At 39.0% G+C, this 22,847-nt stretch overlaps 1 protein-coding gene across 1 annotated transcript; it reads right to left on the minus strand.

Moving 5' to 3' along the window:
* Positions 1 to 10,501: 10,501 nt before the first annotated feature.
* perp (p53 apoptosis effector related to pmp22) lies at positions 10,502 to 22,518 on the minus strand. Its single transcript, XM_080868752.1, has 3 exons — positions 22,132 to 22,518; positions 15,641 to 15,778; positions 10,502 to 13,265 (listed from the first exon to the last, which is right to left on the minus strand). Exons 1-3 carry the CDS (start codon positions 22,334 to 22,336, stop codon positions 13,054 to 13,056), a joined length of 555 nt encoding a protein of 184 aa, XP_080724878.1. The 5' UTR covers positions 22,337 to 22,518; the 3' UTR covers positions 10,502 to 13,053.
* Positions 22,519 to 22,847: the final 329 nt, after the last annotated feature.

The following is a 22,847-nucleotide window of genomic DNA, read 5'->3' on the forward strand; positions in this document are numbered from 1 at the left end:
ACCCGCTGGTTCATTCACTACATTAGTAAGTTAGCTCAATGTTCATGTAAAGTGAAGTTTTCTTTTATTTTGGCAAAAGTTTCTAGCTCTTCCCACCCAAATCACAAAACAAAAATTGGTTTCCTCTTAAAGGAAGCCTCTTAACCTCCATATGTCTCCACCTAATGGAAACGTAAACTGACACTTGGTTAAATTGTGCCTCTCATTTTCATGTGAGTTCAATACTAAACATCAACAGATGATCTTTGCTCTAGTCTACCAAGAAAAGTGTGCATCTTCCATCATCCAGCAACCCACCTGACTTTGGCTGTCAAGGCGGCTAAAGCATTACAACAGTCAAGTCACAAGTCTGTTGTGCACCTGTGGTTTGTTGTGGTTGACAAGTTTTATTATCTTGACTGAGCTTCTAGTATGTGGCAGAGCATGCTTAACTGTTTTACTGCGGTCTACCATTCAGAAGCTGCAACGGAAAAGTAGTCAGAGCTTTATGTTTTATTTCCAAGTGTAGCGTTTGCTTAAGTTATGCATGATGCTAACACATGCAACTTGCTGGAGTTGCATGTGTTAGCATTATGCACGCGAAAAAGAGGTGTGACACATTTAGATGACATAAAGAGACAAATATTTTTAGGCTTTGTGTGATGGGTGTGTTCCAACACAAATAAAGTTTCAGTTTAGCATTTAGGAGGAGGTGAAAATACAAAAGTTGGAAAAGCCCACATGCTGCAAGTTACAAAAGCAAAATTTTTAGATGGCTTGATTTCCTTAAGTCAATCAAAAACAAAACATAAATTCAATTTGCAGTACTACTGGGACCAAAAAGTTAAAGAGCTACATATAACTTAGCATCGACTTACTATACAACACACTGGGGCCAGTATTTTTTATTTTTTATTAAAACATGCATACACCCCCTGATTTCTTTTTTGATTAACTTGTCAGTTTAACTTACCAAAGTCTTCTTGACTTCTTGAATTAAAGGAAAACTGAAGTTGACTAAGTCATTAGACAGGAAGGAGCGGTAAGTTTATACTTCTCTCTAGTCCTTTTGAAGCATAAAATCAGAATTGCATATATATATATATATATATATATATATATATATATATATATATATATATATATATATATATATATATATATATATATATATACAAGAAGGCCTATGACTCAATGCCCCACAGCTGGATACTGGAATGCCTAGAATTGTACAAGATCAATGGGACCCTAAGAGCCTTCATCAGGAACTCAATGGGGATGTGGCGTACAACACTAGAGGCCAACTCCAAGCCCATAGCACAAGTCACCATCAAGTGCGGGATCTACCAAGGAGATGCTCTGTCCCCACTGCTGTTCTGCATAGGCCTGAACCCCCTCAGTGAGATCATTAACAAGACTGGCTACGGATACCGACTACAGAACGGAGCAGTTGTCAGCCACCTCCTGTACATGGATGACATCAAGCTGTATGCCAAGAGTGAACGAGACATCGATTCACTGATCCACACTACCAGGCTATACAGCAATGACATTGGAATGTCGTTCGGACTGGAGAAGTGTAGTCGGATGGTAACAAAGAGAGGGAAGGTAGTCAGAACTGAGGGGATTGAACTACCAGAAGGCAACATTGCAGACATAGAGGACAGTTACAAGTACTTGGGGATCCCACAGGCGAATGGGAACCATGAAGAGGCCGCTAGAAAAGCTGCAACCACCAAGTACCTGCAGAGGGTCAGGCAAGTCCTGAGGAGTCAGCTGAATGGTAAGAACAAGATCCGGGCCATCAACACGTACGCCCTGCCCGTGATCAGGTACCCTGCTGGGGTAATAGGCTGGCCAAAGGAGGAGATAGAAGCCACTGACATAAAGACAAGAAAGCTCCTTACCATGCATGGAGGGTTTCACCCCAAATCCAGCACCCTGAGGCTGTACGCTAAGCGGAAGGAAGGGGGCCGGGGACTGGTGAGTGTCAGCACCACAGTCCAGGATGAGACAACGAACATCCAAGAATACATTAGGAAGATGGCCCCAACTGACCGAGTGCTCAGTGAATACCTCAGGCAGCAGAAACCCAAGAAAGAGGAGGGAGACGAGGAACCATCATGGAAGGACAGGCCCCTGCACGGTATGTACCACCGGCAGATAGAGGAGGTGGCTGATATCCAGAAATCCTACCAGTGGCTGGACAAAGCTGGACTGAAAGACAGCACAGAGGCACTAATCATGGCAGCACAAGAACAAGCTCTGAGCACAAGATCCATAGAGGCTGGGGTCTATCACACCAGGCAAGACCCCAGGTGCAGGCTGTGTAAAGATGCCCCAGAGACAATCCAGCACATAACAGCAGGGTGCAAGATGCTAGCAGGCAAGGCATACATGGAACGCCATAACCAAGTGGCCGGCATAGTGTACAGGAACATCTGTGCCGAGTATAACCTGGAAGTCCCGAGGTCAAAATGGGAGATGCCCCCAAGGGTGGTGGAGAATGACCGAGCTAAGATCCTGTGGGACTTCCAGATACAGACGGACAAAATGGTGGTGGCTAACCAACCGGACATAGTGGTGGTAGACAAACAGAAGAAGATGGCCGTAGTGATCGATGTAGCGGTTCCGAATGACAGCAATATCAGGAAAAAGGAACACGAGAAGCTGGAGAAATACCAAGGGCTCAGAGAAGAGCTCGAGAGGATGTGGAGGGTTAAGGTAACGGTGGTCCCCGTGGTAATCGGAGCACTAGGTGCGGTGACTCCCAAGCTAGGCGAGTGGCTCCAGCAGATCCCAGGAACAACATCGGAGATCTCTGTCCAGAAGAGCGCAGTCCTGGGAACAGCTAAGATACTGCGCAGGACCCTCAAGCTCCCAGGCCTCTTGCTGTGTTGCCGCACAGCAAGAAGGTCCTGAGTTCAATTCCACCATCAGGCCGGGGTCTTTCTGTGTGGAGTTTGCATGTTCTCCCCGTGTTTGCGTGGGTTCTCTCCGGGTACTCCGGCTTCCTCCCACCGTCCAAAGACATGCAGCTTGTGGGGATAGGTTAATTGATTAATCCAAATTGTCACTAGGTGTGAATGTGAATGCGAATGGTTGTCTGTCCCTGTGTGTTGGCCCTGTGACAGACTGGCGACCTGTCCAGGGTGTACCCCGCCTTTCGCCCTATGACAGCTGGGATAGGCTCCAGCGCCCCCCGCGACCCTGAAAAGGATAAGCGGAAGCGAGTGGATGGATGGATGGATATATATATATATATATATATATATATATATATATATATATATATATATATATATATATATATATATAAAATTAATATATTTGGGATTTTGTTTTGTTGTGTTTAAAAATATGGATTGTACATTCCTTCAATTGTTTGAAATAGGCATATCTATCTAAATTTGCAATGAAAAAACAGAAACTCACTAAGTGAGCGGGGTAAAGCAAATCAAAGAGTTTAATAAAGGAGCTGGCACTTTATTTGCAACTTTAATTCACACACACGCAGACGCAAATATGCACATGCACATTTAAACTGTGTCGTGTATTGCGCTGTCCTGGGCCACTTAAGATTAGATTAACATGCCATGACCCATTCTGTGATTCCCACCCCTAATTTCTAGTGTCATAAAATAGATAAATCAGAAAAAATAACCAAGTACAAATAGTATATTTTGCACGGCGTGCAAATACGAGTATTCGGTCCAAATCCCAGCTGTCATGGGCCGAGAAACAGAGCACAGTTACCACAGAACTGTCGCAAATTAATGTCGGTCTGTAAATTTGTTCTCAGTTAAGTGATAGATAATTTATAATGTCATCTTTTCAGTGTTGAATCAACCATTAGAAAGACCACAGAAACTTGGTTGTCATTAGGTTTCAAAAGAAGATTAATCCAGCCAGAGTCACAGTAACTGAAAGTAGCTTTAACGAGAATTTGGCATCCTAACAAACATGTTTATTATGTAAGGGCAGGATTCACGTAAATCTAGAGTAGGCCTGAAGCTGAGGTAAAACTTTATTCTATATTTTTCCCACTGTGGACAAATATCCACTTCACCGCTGTGAAAGAAGATAGTTCGTCTTAATCTTGCGGTTGTTATCCTGTGCTGATCCTCACTTTTTATTTCCTTTCTCCTACCTGTGGAAAGACTCCTACTGCTGTGTTGAGCTGCCCCAACAGTTGAAACTACATTTCAGTTTTCTACCTACTTGGGGAAAGAAACTTAAAAAACACCTGACAGCATTCACGAGGAATGAGCTCTGTGAATCAGTCTTACCTTTCGAAGTTTCAAGCTGTTGCCCTTGAGGTAATGCTTTGCACGCACCGGCTGTTAAAATGAACATCTATAAAGTCACTTTGACTGACCTCAAAAAGGCCTTTGATTGAGTAAGTGGGCACTTAAGAAAAACCCATCTAACTCTGGTCTGTTTTGACTGAATGCTGCTGAGGGGGCTATTGTAGATAAAGCTAAAAATTTCAGTTTCCAAACTTTTTAAAAGTTCCTTACTGAGTCACATGCTGGCTGAGTCATTGGCCGGAAGTCAATAATCAATACTAGCCGGCTGTGGAAGTGGTGAAAGCTAAGTAGCATAGTCATCAGCACATGGAAAACCCCAGAAGGGACAACTGGCCCACTCCGCTGTTTCAAATCACCAGTATGAGCAATCCTCTTTTAGTCACTGCCCCCACCACCGCCACCACTATTGTCTCATATCAATGCTGAACTTTTCCCTCATTAAATGACCTATATTAGACCAGCAGATGATACTGTAATAAAACCACCTGACCATTGTACTGCAGTCCACATTTCCTTATAACGTCTGGAAGGATTTATGTCTGTCAAGAAAAGGTCAAAGGATTCCACAGTAGTGCATACTTTTATAACTTTCTTCTCAAAACTGAATAGTTTTTCAGTTAAGTTACATTTTTGAGGATATGCTGCACACCATGCAGAGATGGGGCAAGTTTTTGGCTAATAGTTCTTTGGGAATCCCATTGTTGGTGCAAAAATAGAATTTTATGTCTGTCAAGCTGTGTTATTGTTAGCATTTTTTAAAAATATATAGAATAGGAACAAATGTGTTTTTGTGACAGGCTGCTAGTAGCAAAGTCCCAGGAGATGCATTTTATAATGGGGTCTTTGTTAAGTTGTCTGTTATGTGTAGACAGAACACTGCTTCATCCCTCTATAGTTGAATAATTCATAGGTCAGTGCTTAAAAAACAACAAAAACCCCAAATATTCTTTTCTTAAAATAGTCAGGTACAAGGACTGGACTGAAAATGAGTGAAAAAAGTGAAAAAGCAAAAAAACAAAACAAACAAAACAACAACAACAAATTAGAAACCCTTGGAAAGATCTGCAGAAAGTCTGGAGAGTTATTGCTTAAGACCACTTTTAAAACATTACACACAAGTTTAGCCTTTCCCTGGAAGCAAAATATAAAAATTCAGGGTGACTCAAGATTATTGCATAGTTTGTTTCCATTTCATTTATTTTGGACTTTTTTCTTCACCTCATTTATTTGTCAATATTTGCTTTAAATAATTAACACACAAGAGGCCTTTTAAAACAATTAAAGTAATAAATATAATAATAATTTAGATATGTACAATGCTTTTCAAAAAATCCAAGGACACAAATATGTTGCATTGATAAAATAAATTGAGATGAAAGTACTAGCAGTATGCAGTGCAGTAAGCTCTAACTGGATTGGCTGCAACAGTAAACTATTGCTTACAAATAAATGCATCAGCAACAATAACTTACTAAAAAAGTAGATGTCAGCTTGACACTTTTAGCCTCTACAGACATGATGGCTACTTACTTTTAATTGAGCAACTTCATCAATGCAGGACTTTTTTGCAGAGGTAAAGGTCTTGAATACATCCTACAATGTTGCCATCTTGAAACACCAAAGTTGAACAGCTTTTGAAAACCCATGAACATGCAGACAGAGGGGTCTGCAAAGATTTCACCCTTTCTTCAAATTAAAAAAACATAAAAATGATCAAATTCAAATAAATATTGCTAGTGTGCATTATATTCCTTGGCAGTCTATTGAAACCTTGCATATTAGGGGATTTTGTTGATGCTCTAAAGGAAGCAACAGTTGCTAACATGAAGTAGAAATCTGACTCACTGAGACTTTGATAGTAACCTTTACTTTAAAATGTGGCATCCACTTTTTGATCTTAGCTGGCAGCAAATCCGTGCTGCTGCTTACTTGCAATGCTTTTGTTGCATGCTGTATGTGCTTTGTTTTAAAGCTTGAGACATTTGCCAAAACAACAAAAACATGAGCTTTGCAAAATCTTAGTCAAGCCTAATAATGTTGGCATATACACCCTGCCCAGTCTCCTCATCTGTGTTAAAAGGCGGAGCACAAGTGGAATTGGGGATTTATGACAGGTATGTCGGATATGTACATCCTGCTGGTAAACCATTTACTTTACATTAATCTATCAGCCTCATTCTTACCCATATACATCCTCCAGAGTCAAACGTCTCTTGTGTTCTGACAGTGCGGCCAGTCCCTCAGAGTGACTTCTGAACCCGGATTGTTCCATCAGAGCCCCAAAAGCTTCGGAGCCCCATCCTGGTATGAGGTGGCAGAAGAGCGGGGAGAACCCTGGAGAGAACTGTGAAGAGGAACATCTCAATGTTCTTCTGACTCTTCTTCTCAGTGGAAAGCACCTCGGAGGCGGATCGAAACCAACCCCCACTAAAAAATTAGTATACACAGCTTTGTGTAGGGGTGAAGACTGACATTCACATTGTTTAATTGTGATATGTCCCCCTTTTTATGGGCCACTACTCCTAAGAAAGTAGTAAAAGTTGATGCTGACTGGTTCAGAGAAAGCAGTTGTGGATTGAACAGCTGGTTGATGACGCAGCCACGGAAGCTCTTGTGCTGATCAAGCCTGACCTCCAGTGGCAATTGTGTGGAAACACAAACTAAAGGGAACCAGTGAGCTACTAAAGCTGTACTGGTAACCTGTGGCAAAGAGTAATTGAGCATATTGGTTCAAGAATTGTACCACAATAAATCTTTGAAGTATTTACTGTTTTCTTTCTTTAATTTCTGCTTTTGCTCCACTACAATACAGAAGGAAATACAGCACATTTCACACCACAATTACTTACTAACGTCAGGGACTTTCCAGAGTCGTTGTAGAACATAAAATTAATATAAAAACTTGGATTTACATCATAAAGTTAGTAAATAGTATTTGAAAATCTAAATATTTTGTGACCCTGAAGAAGCTATAAAAATGGTTCTTCTGATGAGAGTGCATGGGAAACTGAGGGCTGAATTTTCTTTTCACCAAATGCACTTGACATTAGACAAACAACGTCTTCAAATGCTCAACATGAATTCATCCATATATTCCGGGTTGTGTGGATATTTGGACGTCAGTTCACACATCAAGCATTCATTTGTGTTATGTTCGATGCCTGCAATGTTTGTAAAGTAACTTAATATTTACATAGTCCATTATACAACATATGTTGTGATTTGTCAACTTCTGGGCACTTCAGCATGCTCACATTGATGGTGAACTGTTAGTAAGTTGGAGATAATAGTAGAAACATTACCTGATCTGAAGAGTCTCAATTTCTGCAGCTGTATTTGGATGGCAGGGTCAGAATTGGGCAGAAACAACATGAAAGCATGGATCCATCCTGCCTTATTTAAACAATCAGCTCACATTTTTTGTGGTTTTGAAATGGTGTGGGCCTCTTAGTACCAATTAAGCATCATTTAAACATCACAGACTAAGTGAGTAATGTTGCTAACCATATCCAACCCTTTATGACTGCAGTGTATTCATCTCCAAAGAATAAAATAATCTCTGAAGGAAAACAGGGATCGACGTGAAGCGCACCTATTAAAGTGACCAGTGAGTGTATAACAGCATTAGAAGTAATGTACCGTTTAATGTACTGATATTGCTTTCATTTAATTTCTATAACAATATTTTTGCTACTTTCCTTGTGGAATCACTCGTTCTTAAACTTCAGGGCTTACAAAAACATGTTGACTTTTAATTTTAACTGATATGCTGAATTTAAAAAAAACAACTTTTACAGAGATAAAACCAGCAGCTGAGAAGTTTTTCACTGTTAGAATTTCCTGTTTATATGAACCACATTTCTATTCATTTCTATTCTCTGTTAATATCTCTATCTCATCACCAGCATGTTTATTCTGTAACTTCTCAGACCTGAGGGGGTCAGCATTGTGCAGATAAAGACAGCAGAAAATCGAGCACATAAATTACAAAGATGCGTTTAATGTGTTAAAGATATCATCTTACAGTGCTGCTTTTTCTTAGAGCTGCACTTTCGGGAGATTTTTACAGCAAAGAAAAGAAACAAAAGTCTCTTCGTCTCAAGTGAAAGTTGTTGATACTTTCTTGTTATGCACAACTGTTGAATAAATATTACTTCTTTTTGTCTTCATGCTCAATTATTCACGGAGACTGAAGAAGTCCCTCCCACTGAAAAGGCTATGTCCACACAAACAGATTCAACTTTTTGGGATATCTTCATTTTGTGTTGTTGGTCAAACATGTCAAAAACATTTAAACATGATCCACCAACGAAAAAGGAATAACTGTGGAAGTACTCAGTAGTTTTATTAAGCACCTATTTTATATGTGTTTATATTGTAGATGTACTGTGTAGCAAAATACACTGCAAATACCCAAGTTTGACTATCATGAACTGTGGTGCTACATGAACAGAAAACAATGGTGCAGCAGATTTTCGCTCTGTGACGTGAAAAACAGAAACAACACAGAGGGAAAATAATTATAGTCCATGGTGTGGATTAAAAAGTTCCAGTGTGATACCATTTGTTTTCTCTTCCTGCTTCAGTGCTGTGTTACTTTCCCTTACGATCTCTACCTTTGTGTTGTCTTTCCCTTCCCCTACCTGTCTCTGTTCTTGCCACTCCCATTTTACAGAGAAACCAAACTTGCCACAACATGCTGAGCAAAGTCTAATTCCCAGTCAGGGAGGTGCTGGGTGTGTACACCAGAAATGTATGACTCACATCGTTGGATCTCTGAGCTGTTTATCACCAATGTGTGTCTCCACTTGTATGTGGTAACAAATGCTCTGTGTGTGACGATAAACCACGAGTGGCAAATTAATGTTATGCTGCCAATACCACTGAACAAAAACTCAGGTTGACATGCACATTTAACTTTAATTTGTAACTTTGAAGTTACCGATGAGAAACCCACCAGTCACTTTATTAGGTACACCTTGTAAGTACTTGGTTGAACACTCTTTTGGAGTTACAGAACTGCCTTCATTCTTTGTGGCACAGATTCAACAAGCTGCAGATTTGCTGGTGGCAAAGTGTTTGATTGTGTTGACTGTGATTAGTGACTGTGAGTACTGTGAACTCACTGTCATGCTGAAGAAACCAGTTTGAGATTACATAATCCTCCTGCGAGCAGCCATCATAAGATGGGTACACTGTAGTTAGAAAAGGATAGACATGGTCAGCAGCAATACTCGGGTAGGCTGTAGCATAAGGCTGTCCAAAGCGTGCCACTAACAGCCTGAGCCGTTGATATAAAGCAAGATAGATTCATGCTGTCATGTTGTTTGAGTCTCACCCTACTAACCAAATGCTACAGCAGAAATTAAGACTCATTTGTTTTTTCAGTCTTCTTTTGTCCAATTTTGCTGAGCATATGCAAATTATAAGCTCAGTTTCATGTTTTTAGGAGAAGTGGCACCCTGTGTGGTCTTCTGCTGCTCTAGCCCATCTGCTTCAAGGTTCAACTAAGAAATGTAGTAAATATGTTTTAAGGATGTTTTATTTTAATCAGTGTCACGCAGATGACTTTCAATTGTTTATTTCTTTTAAGTCCAAAGAGGTTTATAAGTACAGACCTTGCACAAGTGCTTTCACTATATTAAAAGTTAGGTTGACAATTTCATCTTAACTTAATAAAGGGAATAAAGAGAAATCCTTGTTTGTGCCCCTAACAGAATTCTGCCAAGTTGCGCTTCATTCTGTCATCCCCTGAATTAGAAATGTTACTGATGCCTTTATTCCATTACATCTTAGTAATTACAATTCATTGTTCGCTTGTCTTAAAGCTTCCTTGGAACATCTGCAGGTTGTTTAGACCAACTAATGTGAGGCTTATGACTAAATCCAATGACTCACAGGTCACACCTCTGCTAATTCAGCTGTGCTGGCTCCGTATTACCATCACAGTCCACTTTAAATTTATGGATTTAACTTCTCCATCAAGTGATCAGGACTCAATACTCAAAGAGTACTAAAGGAGCTCCCGCACCCTGGAGCGTTCACTTTCTTAGCCCAGCTCTGTTGACTGATCTATTATTGTGTTGTGATATTTATCTCAAAACTACAAATATTTCAATTTGACTTGTTTATGCACACAAACTTCACTTTATCATTTTGTCCATATGAGCAATACAAAAATAGTCACTGCATTTCAACAAACACTCAGAAAATCTTTCCAAAAAAACTCTTTATTGCATAAAAATACACACGCTACCAAAATTATTCAAACTACAGCAGAAAACCAGCTAGATTTCCAGTGAGACAGTCCCTATAGATCCATACAGTTACTAATGATATATAAAGCTGGAACTAAAAAGAAAAAAAAAAAACAAGAAAAAAACAGAGATCCATGCCTTGAGCAAAAACATGTTTTTGTTGCAATAGAGTTAGGAAGAGTAAATCTGCTCTCATTAAAAGGTATAAAATAACGGTTGTTATTTAGCAACAACTTTATACAATCTACATTTAATGCGAAACGCTTCAACTGGGTTGTGGCCAATAATCGAGAATCAATTACTAATAACTACTTCTTTGGAACTCTTTCTTTAATTGATTAGAAAAACTTCATCTTGCTTGGGCATGAAATTTGTCTCAACACGAACAGACTTGTCATAAGTCAGTAAAACCTGACTTACCAGTTGGATCGAACATTCAAGGATTCAGAAACAACACTGAAGAAGCTAAGGCACAAGTTGTCCACACAGTAAGTCAGATGATTGTACAACATTGTTTCTGTGTCTTATCAAACAAGAAAATGTCAGCCAAAGTGGCATCATGAGAACTTTTGGCGGCCTTTAGAAAATACACATTTGGTCATCTGTCAGCAATCTGCCAGTATTAAAAACACAGTAAACCTACTGAGTTCATCGCGAGTCCCTTTAAACAAAGATTTTGACCACCTAAAACAAAAATGTTACCACATTTAGATGTTCTAAAATAACTATGATGTGGACGGGGATATCAGTTGTTATCAAGTTCGATAAAGGTAAAAAAAAATCTGGATATGAGTTGTTCTTTTTTGTTGTTTATGTTAAATTAATCATTGTGTTCAGTGGAAATTTCTTTATATTGTCTTCCAGTTTAGAGCGGCACGCAGAGAAGCAACATGCACTGGAAACCAGAAAACAAGAAAACAACTTTTTCCGGGATCACAGCAATCATCAAACTGCCGCCCTACTCGAGAAGTGTATCATTAGCCTTATTCATGATGGGGTATTGAAGGTGTTTTTGGCCGACAGAGGTGGAGAGGTGAGAAGTGACGCTAAGAAAAATCTCAAAGAATTTAAAGATTAAGTTCCTAAAATCAGGTGAAGATTGTCTCTGACATTGTTTGTAATAAAAATTACAAGAAACAAAACACATTTTTCCAAAGTGAAGCAGAAATTGCTTCACTTCACAACTGTGTCAGTGTTTCCTACACTGTTGTTCGCCAAATCTGATCGCAATTTAGGCCGTGATTTAATTAAGTTATTAGAGGCATAATAGAAGGTTTGTGTTATAAATAGGTTTTTTGTGACTTAAGGGGAAATTATGAGCCATTTCTCAGAATATTACTCCCTTCCTGCATATTTTTTAAAACATTTTTACTCTTACCTTCAATCGCTCTACTTAATTACACATCCAGACAAAACAGCACAGTGAACTCCCCCAGTTATATCCCCTTGGTAATATGGAAATTTAGAACAGAACTATGAAGACAAACAGCAAATGAATAAGAAAATGTATAAAAAGTTACAAACAGGAAAGTTGAACCACACAGACATTTTCTGTATAACTTGATTACATTCCAGAAGCAAAGTCTACTTCTTATCATCTATACACAGCAACATACAGAACAAAAGACACAGAAAAACTAATGATGGCACACAGGACAAATCCAAGAAATGATACTGAATGATTTGATATCCTGTGCAAAATATTTGACTCTGGATTGCTTATCAAGGAGATACAGACAAATCAGGCAAAAAAAAAAAAAGCTTTATACCTAACCTCCTTTAAGTTGAGTGCACTTAGGTGATCTTGCATTGACAATAAAGCACAGTCTCGTGGTCCATTTGTGAAATATTCACAAAATGTGAGCTATTTAGTTGACTATATGGTCATTATTTTATTTTTTTATTTATTTAACTTTTCTATACCATCCTTTTAGGGACACATAAAAACATGTAGTAAATATAGTAGGTTAACCCAAGCGATACAGTTTTCCTAAATATAACCAGGAACTTGTGTAACCAAACATATAGAATTATAAAAAATATCAAATCAAAAATCAAAATGAAGTGTAAAATTAATGTTTGTCTGTTTCTTGGTCCTTTGATTGACGTTTGCAACTATTTCACAAAGTGATGTGAGACTGTGTTAGAGAGTTACAGTTATAAAAGTACAGGTAAATTGATAAGTGTGTTTTATATGACAAAAACAAAAAAATAACATCATGATTATTATTTCTTTCTTAATAAATCTAAAATAGAGATCTGTGTACTAAAGTAGATGCAGTTCCCAATTGCAGTCCACTCCCAGTAGGAATTACTTCTTGCCTATAACTTCACTCACAGATTGTAGAAGAGTGGTTTTCCCATTGCTGGACCATATTAAACTGAATAAGCCATTGGAAATCTTTGGTGAAACAGCACAGTGTAAAAATGTTCAGTGGCCAGTCCAGATGCAGCTCAGAGCGAAAAGTGGAAATGGCTATGACTGGGTGGGTCCCCAGGTTTTTTCCTTACTCAGAAGTATAGAGGTATTTGACCTTTGCCTGGCCGCTGAGTTCATCCTCATATCTCGGCAGGCAGCAGAAGAGGATGGCGCAGCCGATAGAGATGATGGTGGCGCCCCAGCCAAATCCGTAGGCCCAGGTGTAGTAATAGTTACCCTCAAAGATCAGCTCATTGAATTTGACTGGGTAGATGATCAGAGCGATGATTTGGATAATCGCTGCAGAGAGAGACAGACAAACAAGGCTTGGTGCACAGTGTGAGGTGATAATCTACACTAATAAATCAACTAATGCCAAACTGCCTAAACCAGCAATGGCTCAAACTAATTGTTTTTTTTTTTTTTTACTTTACTAGAAATGTTGTCTAAAGTCATTGTTAATGGTCAAAAGCTAATTCAGAAATTAGGGTTTCAGGGCTTTAAATTACAACATGATGAGAACTACTTCTTTTCCTGGGATAATTAAGCAAAGTACATATTTAAGTTTTATTTAAAAACTGATATAAAGCTATGTGTTAACAACTGCAAAATGCCTCCGGGTTCACTCCACTAAATTAGATGGAAAATTAAACAATGCAATAATGATAACCTATTATTACATTTGATAATTTATGCAAGATCTCATTTTGGGGATAAATTGTTTAGAAGCTGATAAATGATCTATTGCATTTTTTATTAAGCAAGAAATAGAGGGAGATTTTATATAGCAGATTGGCCGAATAACTTACTCTCACAGACCAGTCAGTGGAAAGTAGAGTTCATTTTTACTGTATAAATAAAAACCTACTAATAAAAAATATATTTAAACCATAAACTAGATGAGCAGAGTTTTAAAACCATTACAGAAAACAAGGAAGTTGAACATACTTAGTCAGTCATGCAGTCAACACTACACTGATGGTAACAGCAGGGTGTGAAAAATACCTTCACAAGCTTGTGTAAGAGTTTCATCAGCATATCAACATCTGGGAGTTCGAGGTGAGTTTTGGCAGACCTGTCATTATTACCAGGGATTATTCATGAGAAAGGTGTGACTCTGACTCAGTTAGATCCACTTTCCCATGACAGATGACTATTAAAACAGCATTATTTTGCTTAGGAAAGGCAGGGAGTGAACATAAACTACTCTGTTTCAACACGCACTTTCACATTAATTGCAAAGGCAGGCCTGAATTTTTGAACACTGCATTAACATATTAAAGGGGACGGGCCCCACAGTTCATCTACTTGACTGAAGCAAGCTCTTTTATCTCACTTTCTGTTCCTAATAGGCCAAATTTCTTCAGAGTCGCTCGCCTCATAAAAAAAAAAAAATGCTTTGAATGGCAGATGGGTTGGGCTCCTGTGCTCACAGCCAGAGCCAACCACAGTAGGAATGACCAAATTAGGGATATCCGCTCTCTTTGACATCATACGGACACAAGAGTAAAGACTTAACAAGTGAAGAAAATATAGTTTTGAAGGAATGCTTGCCAAAAATCATCAATATACTCTTCTTTTTCTATATTTCATAAATACACAGTTTAAATCAAACGTTCAAGTTTAGTTTGTTTTGTTTGATTTTTAACCACCACCTCTTTTTGTAAAACCCTCCACCAGACTGAAACTGAACTTCCTCATCCCACTATTTTGCACATTTTGTTCAAACACCCGACTTTATTTTAAAACTCCTGTATAATCAAAATCTCAGTTGCAGGCAACTGCAACCGACAAAGTGATGTATCCAATCCAATTCAACATATTTCTGTAAAATGCAGCTATAAAATAAACCCCGAATCTTGGATTTGATTCAATGTAGGATCATATCTTCAACAAGGAGCTGTGTGGGCTGAAACAGCAGCTGGGATGCCGTCGAATAAAAATAGGAAAATAGATTTTTGAGGTGGCAGTCATTTCTGCTATCTTTTTGGTGACTATTACAGTGTAAAGCAACTTAAAATAAAAAAAACACCCCACCACCTGTAACTGTGTCAGGGTCTTTCGTCTGTGAGGTGAGTCAGTCAGTCTGTCTGTCTGATAAACACACCAGCTGTTGCCACAGCAGCGTCACGCCTCAGGGGAAAAAGGCCTTTTCCTACGCTCACCCTCTTAACGCCAAAACACGCAGTCATTATCAGCGTCACTAGTTTTATTGTGTGATTGTATGCAACTCCCACATATTTCCCTTCCCTATTTTACAGTTTTGGTGTTGGTATAAAATAATATTTTCAGATTATTACTTTTTTTTAACCTATTTTGCATATTGCTTCTATTTGGGAAGCTGCTGTCTGAACATTTGCAAGCTTAAACATGTTATTTGAAGATTAAAGCATCATGTAATGGACCGATAAGACCGGAGGCATGTTTGGTATCAGTTTCAGAGATTCTAATCTGTGGTTGAGTGTTGCTCTTCGTGTAGTTAAAGTTAATTTCATTTACCAACAAAGAATATCTGAAACGGAGGATTATTTCTTCTTCTCAATACATATCTCCAGCCCCACCTGACTTTGTTTACAATATTTTTACTGTGTAGATGTGGAAGTAATTATACCTGTAGAAATTAGGTGTTTGTGTGGATGCAAGTTTTTGTGCATGTGTGTGTGTGTGTATCTTACCAACAACGATCAAGAATGCTGCAACAGCAACCATAAGACCAATGTTGATGTTACACATCGCCACAATGGCCAAAATGAAGGCGATGATGAGGATGATTAGACCAATGATCATTAGAGCAGCGACTGCCTGGGCCCAAGCTGGAACGAAACATAAGCAAAAACAATTGTGACACTCAAGAAGAAACAAAAGTCTGAAAAGTTCAGTTTTTTTAAAAGGAGTCTTTTTTTAAGATTTTCAAACCTGGTATATCAACAAGTGTTACAACAGTGTATGTCTTATACGCCACACAAGGTACAACTCCCATTTCCATTTTTAAGTTAATTTTCTTAAAAACAAAACAAAACAAAAGAAAATCTCTGAATATGTTCTGTTAAAAATGTTGGCACATGTTACCATTAAGCCCTCAGAGAAAACAGCTGCAGAAAGTTACAACTGTAAAGCTGCGCACAGACTTTCCAGTCTTAGTGGGAAGGTTTCGGCTGCTTTATGCCTCAACACAGCTTTGGTTTTTCTATTTATGGTTAATGTTCAGTAAAAAGATTCATGAAAATGAAGGAGGCAGCACTCTTTCTGCACTATTCATTCTAACTTTATTGTGCACCTCTGAAATCAAACCACCACCTTTTTGTAGAAGCTCAGGATTTGAAGCATTAACTGCTTACTGGGTCAAATTTTTATGCGTTAAAATTGTCCAAAAACAACAGTTTATGACAGCTCAGGATGCAGCTTGGTGGTAAATCCAAATCCCTCTCACTTTTGTTTGTGGAACTAAATGAATCATCTATTGTTCAATATGTCTACATGGTGTTTAGTTATTATTGCAGCTCCCCTCCCCAAGGCTGTGCTCACACAGATTGCAAAGTTACTAAGGTTCAAGCTGTGACAAATTTTGTTTTGCTCACACACACACACCACACCCTTAAAAGCACTGGAATTCTCTAAAACTCTGTAACGTCGGCAGACATGCCTCTGAACTTTAGCAGAGATGCAAACCTCCCAAAATGCAAATTTTTCAATCTTTTGGACAAAAACTGATATGAGTTGTTGGCCAAATACTCAGCGCACCACCAGCCTTTGAACAAATTATCATGTGACACTGCTGCTGTTTGCAAAGAAGCACCAAGAGGTGTTCATTGTATTGTGAATAGGTTTTACTTGCATCAAGGATTAAAAACAAAACTTCCTGAGAGTTTTACGCTTTATGTAAGCTCGCCATGTGGATCAGCACAGTATTACACCCAATTTACTGATACTGGATAAGTTACACCCTAAATTATTCACAGTGTTTTGCCTGTGAATGTGTTCAGGTCATGGCCTACCTGCCTCAGCCCCAGGCAGCATCACATACACATCAGACTAGTCCAACTGGTTCAGCCTTCCATACCCATGTCAACATCAACCAAGCTTCAAGCTCACCAGTAACACAGTGTTCTGCTTTTCACCAAACTAGACTGGTTATCAACAGTTTGATGACTTCAGGCTTATTGTGAGATTCAGTCCAATAAACTTACTACAAGTATTTCTTCAAGAAGCAAAGCTCTCAAAATAAAACAAGTGAAACAAAGGAGACAGTCACAGAGAGACATGCTACTATTTCAGCTGTTTTACATGGTGTCTTGATTCATTATTGGTAGAAGAAAAAGCTTTTGAGTTTCTGAACTGATACTTTTTGCCATACGAGAATTAAAAACTGATATAAAAGCTCCTACACTTAACGATGACTGTTTAATTTAAAAATATTCATGGGTGTGTCCTTGTTTACTGGGTGAGCACTCGAAATGCGTGTCCCAATCACTCACACTTACTACTATCCAGCTGCTCAGCATCTGCTTTCCCCATTTAATCAAAACACAAAGACATTTGGCTGCCCTCCTACATTTTTACACTATCGCTACCCGCGTGCCTGAAACTGCCTCTAATTGCAAATTTACTAAAATGCCCTATTAGTATGATTATGAAAACATACACTGACTTTCCCATATTTGACAAATCTAAACCTTCAGATAATAAGGATAATTTAATAGCTTTTATTCTAAAAGCTATTAGAATAAGGCTTTCACAGAGGCAGCTGGGATCGACAACACCCTGCGCTCTCCCTGAAAGAATTTTAATGGCACACTCTCTTAACCAGAAACTCCAGTGTTAGAAATGCAGTAAATCGTACTAAAATAGCTCCTTGGTTTTGTTTTTTTTACTTGCTGTTTGCGCATTTACATTTTTCACAGTTTGGGCTCAGCTAGAGAGCGGTGACAGTGAGTGGGCGATAAGCATTAAATCTCCAAATGCTGGTATTTAATTGAGGGCTAAAATGATTACAGCTACTCAATTTTATTTAGATTTCACCAACTGGCAACAATCGTCATCTCAAGACATTTAATATCGTTAAGAACACTTTCTGTCTATTATTGTAGGATCTTTACCTTAAAATATAAAGTGTCTTGAGGTGCTTTGAAGTATGAATCATCATGCCTGATACTTTTGATTGAAAATAAATCTGAAAATTACGCTCTGACGGATATTAAAGTGGCTTTTTTGTCATTACTCTCTCTGCACAACAAACTGGGAAGACAAGCAGCAGATTAATAGATAAAGAAAGCAGTGGTTAAGTATATCTTTTGCAGCTATCTTAATCTGTTACTAATAAATAAGATATACAGACTGGCATGTATCATACTTAATCCTTGGAATCACTGTATCACTGTGGCTCTAAGAGTGTGTGTGTGTGTGTGTGTGTGTGTGTGTGTGTGTGTGTGTGTGTGTGTGTGTGTGTGTGTGTGTTTTAAAACAATGTATAGTTAGTCAGTTCTGACTCAAAATGGGCTGCTGTAATTTGAAATATCACTCTTCCTCAAAGTGATGCAAAATTCTAATTTTGCCTTAATGCTGTGCTCCCCTAACTGCCCTAACACACTCATAAGGGCGTGACAAACTTCTTTTGTCTCAGCATACTATCAGATCACCCAACCCTTTGCCATCATCCATAGTCAAGCCTGTAATTATGTGATTTGTTCAAGCACTCATACCAGAACACTGAAACTGCTTCTTCCTATTTAAAACTGCAGTTCCTGAGAATTCAGTCTCTTCAGCTTTACAGGCAGTTGGCCTAAACGCCCTGAGGGGGAGTTAGTTTGGTCTGCTTCCAATATTCACAACATCCTACAACTTACACACACAAACTGTGCTCTGGTTGTGTTTGTTTCCTTAGTTTTCAGAATATCCCTACAAGTATTTAAGCCAGAGAAACCGCGGGGCCAAAATGTACCCTTCATCTAGCCAGCAGCCTTCAGGCAGCTTTGTTCTGCTTCTTCTTCTTTGTGTAACAGCTTCAGCCCCGCTGAGACTAAAGGACACCAAAACAGTAGCAGAGAGCGGTTGAGGCAAATAAGGCTAGGTTCACACTGCAGGTCTTAATGCTCAATTCCGATTTTTTGATCAAATCCGTTTTTTTTGTCTGCTTGTTCACACTACAAATAAAATGCAACAATATTGTTTGACTGATGGCCCTTAATATAAAGACTTCGGACTTTACGTTTCCCAATTTTTGCTTTAAGTTATTTTGTTGTTAACATAATAATGTAAATAACCTAATAATTATCCCTATTGCTGTTTTAGAGAGGAGCGGTGCTTCAAAGGATAGTTGCAGATTTCTGTCAGAATCTGGAGATTATACAGTACAAATAAAATGTTCACGTTTCTCCAACGTTGTCTTCCCAACAGTTTCACTGACATCTGGCCAGGAAGCGTTCGCGATGTCTTCTCGGGCGCTTCTCCAGCGCTGATAATTGGCGTCTGTCTTGTGTCAATGACGTAAAAGACGGATTTAATGCGACATGACCGTTCAAACAGCAGTCGCTTTCTAAAACATCGGATATGTATCGGATTCAGTACCACATAAGTGACCCAGATCGGATTTGAAAATATTGGATTTGTGCCGTTCACACTGTCATACCGTGATCGGGTATGGGTCGCATAGGGACAAAAAAATAGGATTTGATGCGCTTTCGCCTGCAGTGTGAACGTAGCCTAACAAAACTATTTAGCCTGAAATATCAAAAGAGATCAGAAAAATGCCAGAAAAACACTGACAACATGCTAGAGCTATAATACTCTCTTAACAACCACACTGGCAATTGTTGTTGTTGTTGACTTTTTGGAGCTGCTGTCACACAGCCATGGATATTTACATTAAACAGTCATCTTAATTAGGGCTGCAGCAAGTGGTTATTCCCATTAACAATTATTTTCTCAACTGACTGTTACAGTGAGGTCATTAAATATAATAAAACATGACACCACAGTTTAGTAGACTGTATGTGTTTTGTGTAAATAATACAAAACTAACTTATTTAGTGACATACAGTAAAACTGAGGTGATCTGTTGAACTGCTGATTAATAAAGTGATCATTTTAACCATGTTTTAAACTAAAACACAGGTGTGCATGCAAAGTATGAAACACAAAAAAGTAATATCAACAGACATCTAAAAAATAAGGGGCATTTTCCTGTGAGTAAGGTTTTATGCCACTGAGTGCTAAAAGTACTTTTTTTTTTTAAAATGTACATATTACACAAAAAATACCAGATCTTGCTTTGGGGCTGTGCTCCATGCTTAGATCTCTGGTTATGTTTTCTAGAAATGGCATTAAAGAGTGCAAGCAACTCCTAAAATAATTACCACTGTGAATGGCGAGTCTAATAAGTGATGCTACATGTATGCTTTGCAGACCCTAATTTGGAGCTGTGTGACATTAGGCTGACCTAGGTGACTTTCAAAGAGTCTGATAAGAACAACAATAGTGTCTCTGTTGGCCACAGTAGGCGTGGAGCAACACAAATAAAGCCTGAGTAGGAGAGACCGAGAATACAAGTCTGTTCTGTTCTCAGTTATTGTTCCACATACTGGGTCTCCTTGTGTGTCGGTGAGTTACGTTTCTGTGGCTGACAGTCTTTGCTGAAGAATAAACTCATCAACTGGTTCTCCCAAAATAGTCTGTGTGAAATTCTGCTTCTCTTTGGTTTGGGCTGGGAGAAGCTATTAAAGTATTCTAAATGTACCCGAGTTGTTTTTGTTTTTCCTGATATGGTTTTCGCTACCTGTGCAGATTCACAGAGTTCACAAAGTTCTTGTTCGTAAGGGTTTATTCAGGGTGCCCTTGAATCATTCTGATGAGTAAAAGTATTTTAATCCATTAAGTCATAGCAACAATGACCTCATCTGTCAACAGTTTGTCTTTATAGGTTTAATTTCTTTGTAAATCCATTTTTTTCAGGGGCTGTAATCAAAAGTGGACCTTCTGGTCACTAATAGTAAACCCTGAGGGGGGCTGTGCAATTAAACAACTACTACTTTTCAAGAAGAACTTATCTCTGTGGTTGTTATGCAACCACCACAGTTGTGGGAACATATTTCACATATGGGTTGCTATGGGGATAGCACTATGAGTTTCACTGCTTTGATAAAAAGAGGTTTATACATTATATGTACTGTAAAATGCACATTAGTTATTCGTGTGTTCTAATATGAAGATAACCTTTAAAATGACATCAACCAAGGATTCTATAACAAGGATGCCACAATTTACACAAACACCATCAAACAGCAGCTCTGCGCTGTCTTCTATGAAGGCCACATTTAGTAATTATCTTGATGATAAGAACATCAATATCTTAACAGTAAAAAAGCTCAGGCTTCACTTACTAACAGGCTTTTAGTCATCTTTGGTGCCTGTTGGTTGCACCCATTTCTGATACTTCAGAAGTATGTTTTCAAGATTCATGCTAATCCTGCCATTAATATTAATAATTAACATTATTAACCATAAAGGTGAAAAAAAAGGGGGGGGGGGGGGTGTTATGGTTACACTCCATATAAAAATTTACAATTTACTTATAAATATGTTTTCACAACCATAACCTAAGTGCGACTGCCCCCAGAAAAGAAAATTCTTCCTCCGCCAATGCCCAGGTTTCATACTGAACAGGATATTATGTGAGGAATCGTTTCTTTATTCATGATTCTTTTTGCTGCCGTTTATCTACGTTTGAATCGTTTTGCCTTCTTCGAACTAATGTTGTGACCCTTCACACAAACTAAAGAACAGAAAGCTATTTCAAGGAATGTTTCTCCTGGCGTGAAGACGTCAGCCTAGAAGGAAGGCACTCAGGACTTATTATCCAACAGCATTCAACCGCCTTTCTTTCAACTGCGTTTATTTAAGCTGGAGGTGATAAACGAGAAAAGAGTTAATGCTCGTGGAGACCAAAGTTCATTCCGCCTGCTTGCCTGACTGTTGCAGGCCTCCCTCCTCCCCTCAGCCTGGACTTCTTTAGCAGAGGTCAACACCCTGAAGTTACAATATGGGAATGTGGAATTTCGCACTGACTCGAGGTTTATTATTGGCTGCATTAAGGCATCCCATTCGCTCTTGTCGGATTATCTTTGAACAGCATATTGTGTATGGTTTATGTGTGAGGTAGACTGATACTTACAGAACTCCATGAGCGACTGGCACTGCCAGTTGTCTTTTAAGCCGCGGCACTGCTTCCACATACTGGCGTAGTGAGACTTGGCGTCCTCGTCCTCTACCCATCCCGATTGTGCGCAGATGGCGATAAGGTCAAAAATAATGGCGAAGAGCAGAAGCAGGGGAATGATCCACCTGCATCGAGGGTAGGCGATCCCACAGCGAAACATGACCGGCGATCAGCGAACGGTGTACACGGAGAGGAAAGGCGAGCAAAGGAGCCGAAATCTGTCCGCTCAATGTCTTATGCGTCTTTGCGCAGTGACAGTGGGTGATGTGAGGATATAATATAAAAGCTCCAGCCCCACCCAAGAGTGAAACGTACCCGTCAGCCAGGTTAGGATCGTGAAGGGCTGGGCTTATTTGGATACAATAGCAAAGTATAGCCCAGCCCCACTCAGTGTGTCATATTACACACCCAACAACCGGCCTGTGACCGTTACTGTCTAAGCTCGAGTCCTGATCACAGAAAGGATTGCGTTTAACAGAAGATAGTTGAGCTGAATGCTGCAGAGATGTACTTTTCTTTTTCGGAATTCCAACAGGTAGTAATGGGTGATGTGCTGTGAGGCAGAAAATATAAAGAGAGAGTACAAAATAAATGTAATAAATGTAAAATGCCACAAGATGGCAGCCCAGCTAACCTTAATATTTTCTTTAAAGGTAAGGAGGTAAAAAAAA

Source organism: Rhamphochromis sp. 'chilingali' (genome assembly GCF_963969265.1).
Source record: "Rhamphochromis sp. 'chilingali' genome assembly, chromosome: 20".
In the NCBI taxonomy this organism is placed as follows: Eukaryota; Metazoa; Chordata; class Actinopteri; order Cichliformes; family Cichlidae; genus Rhamphochromis; species Rhamphochromis sp. 'chilingali'.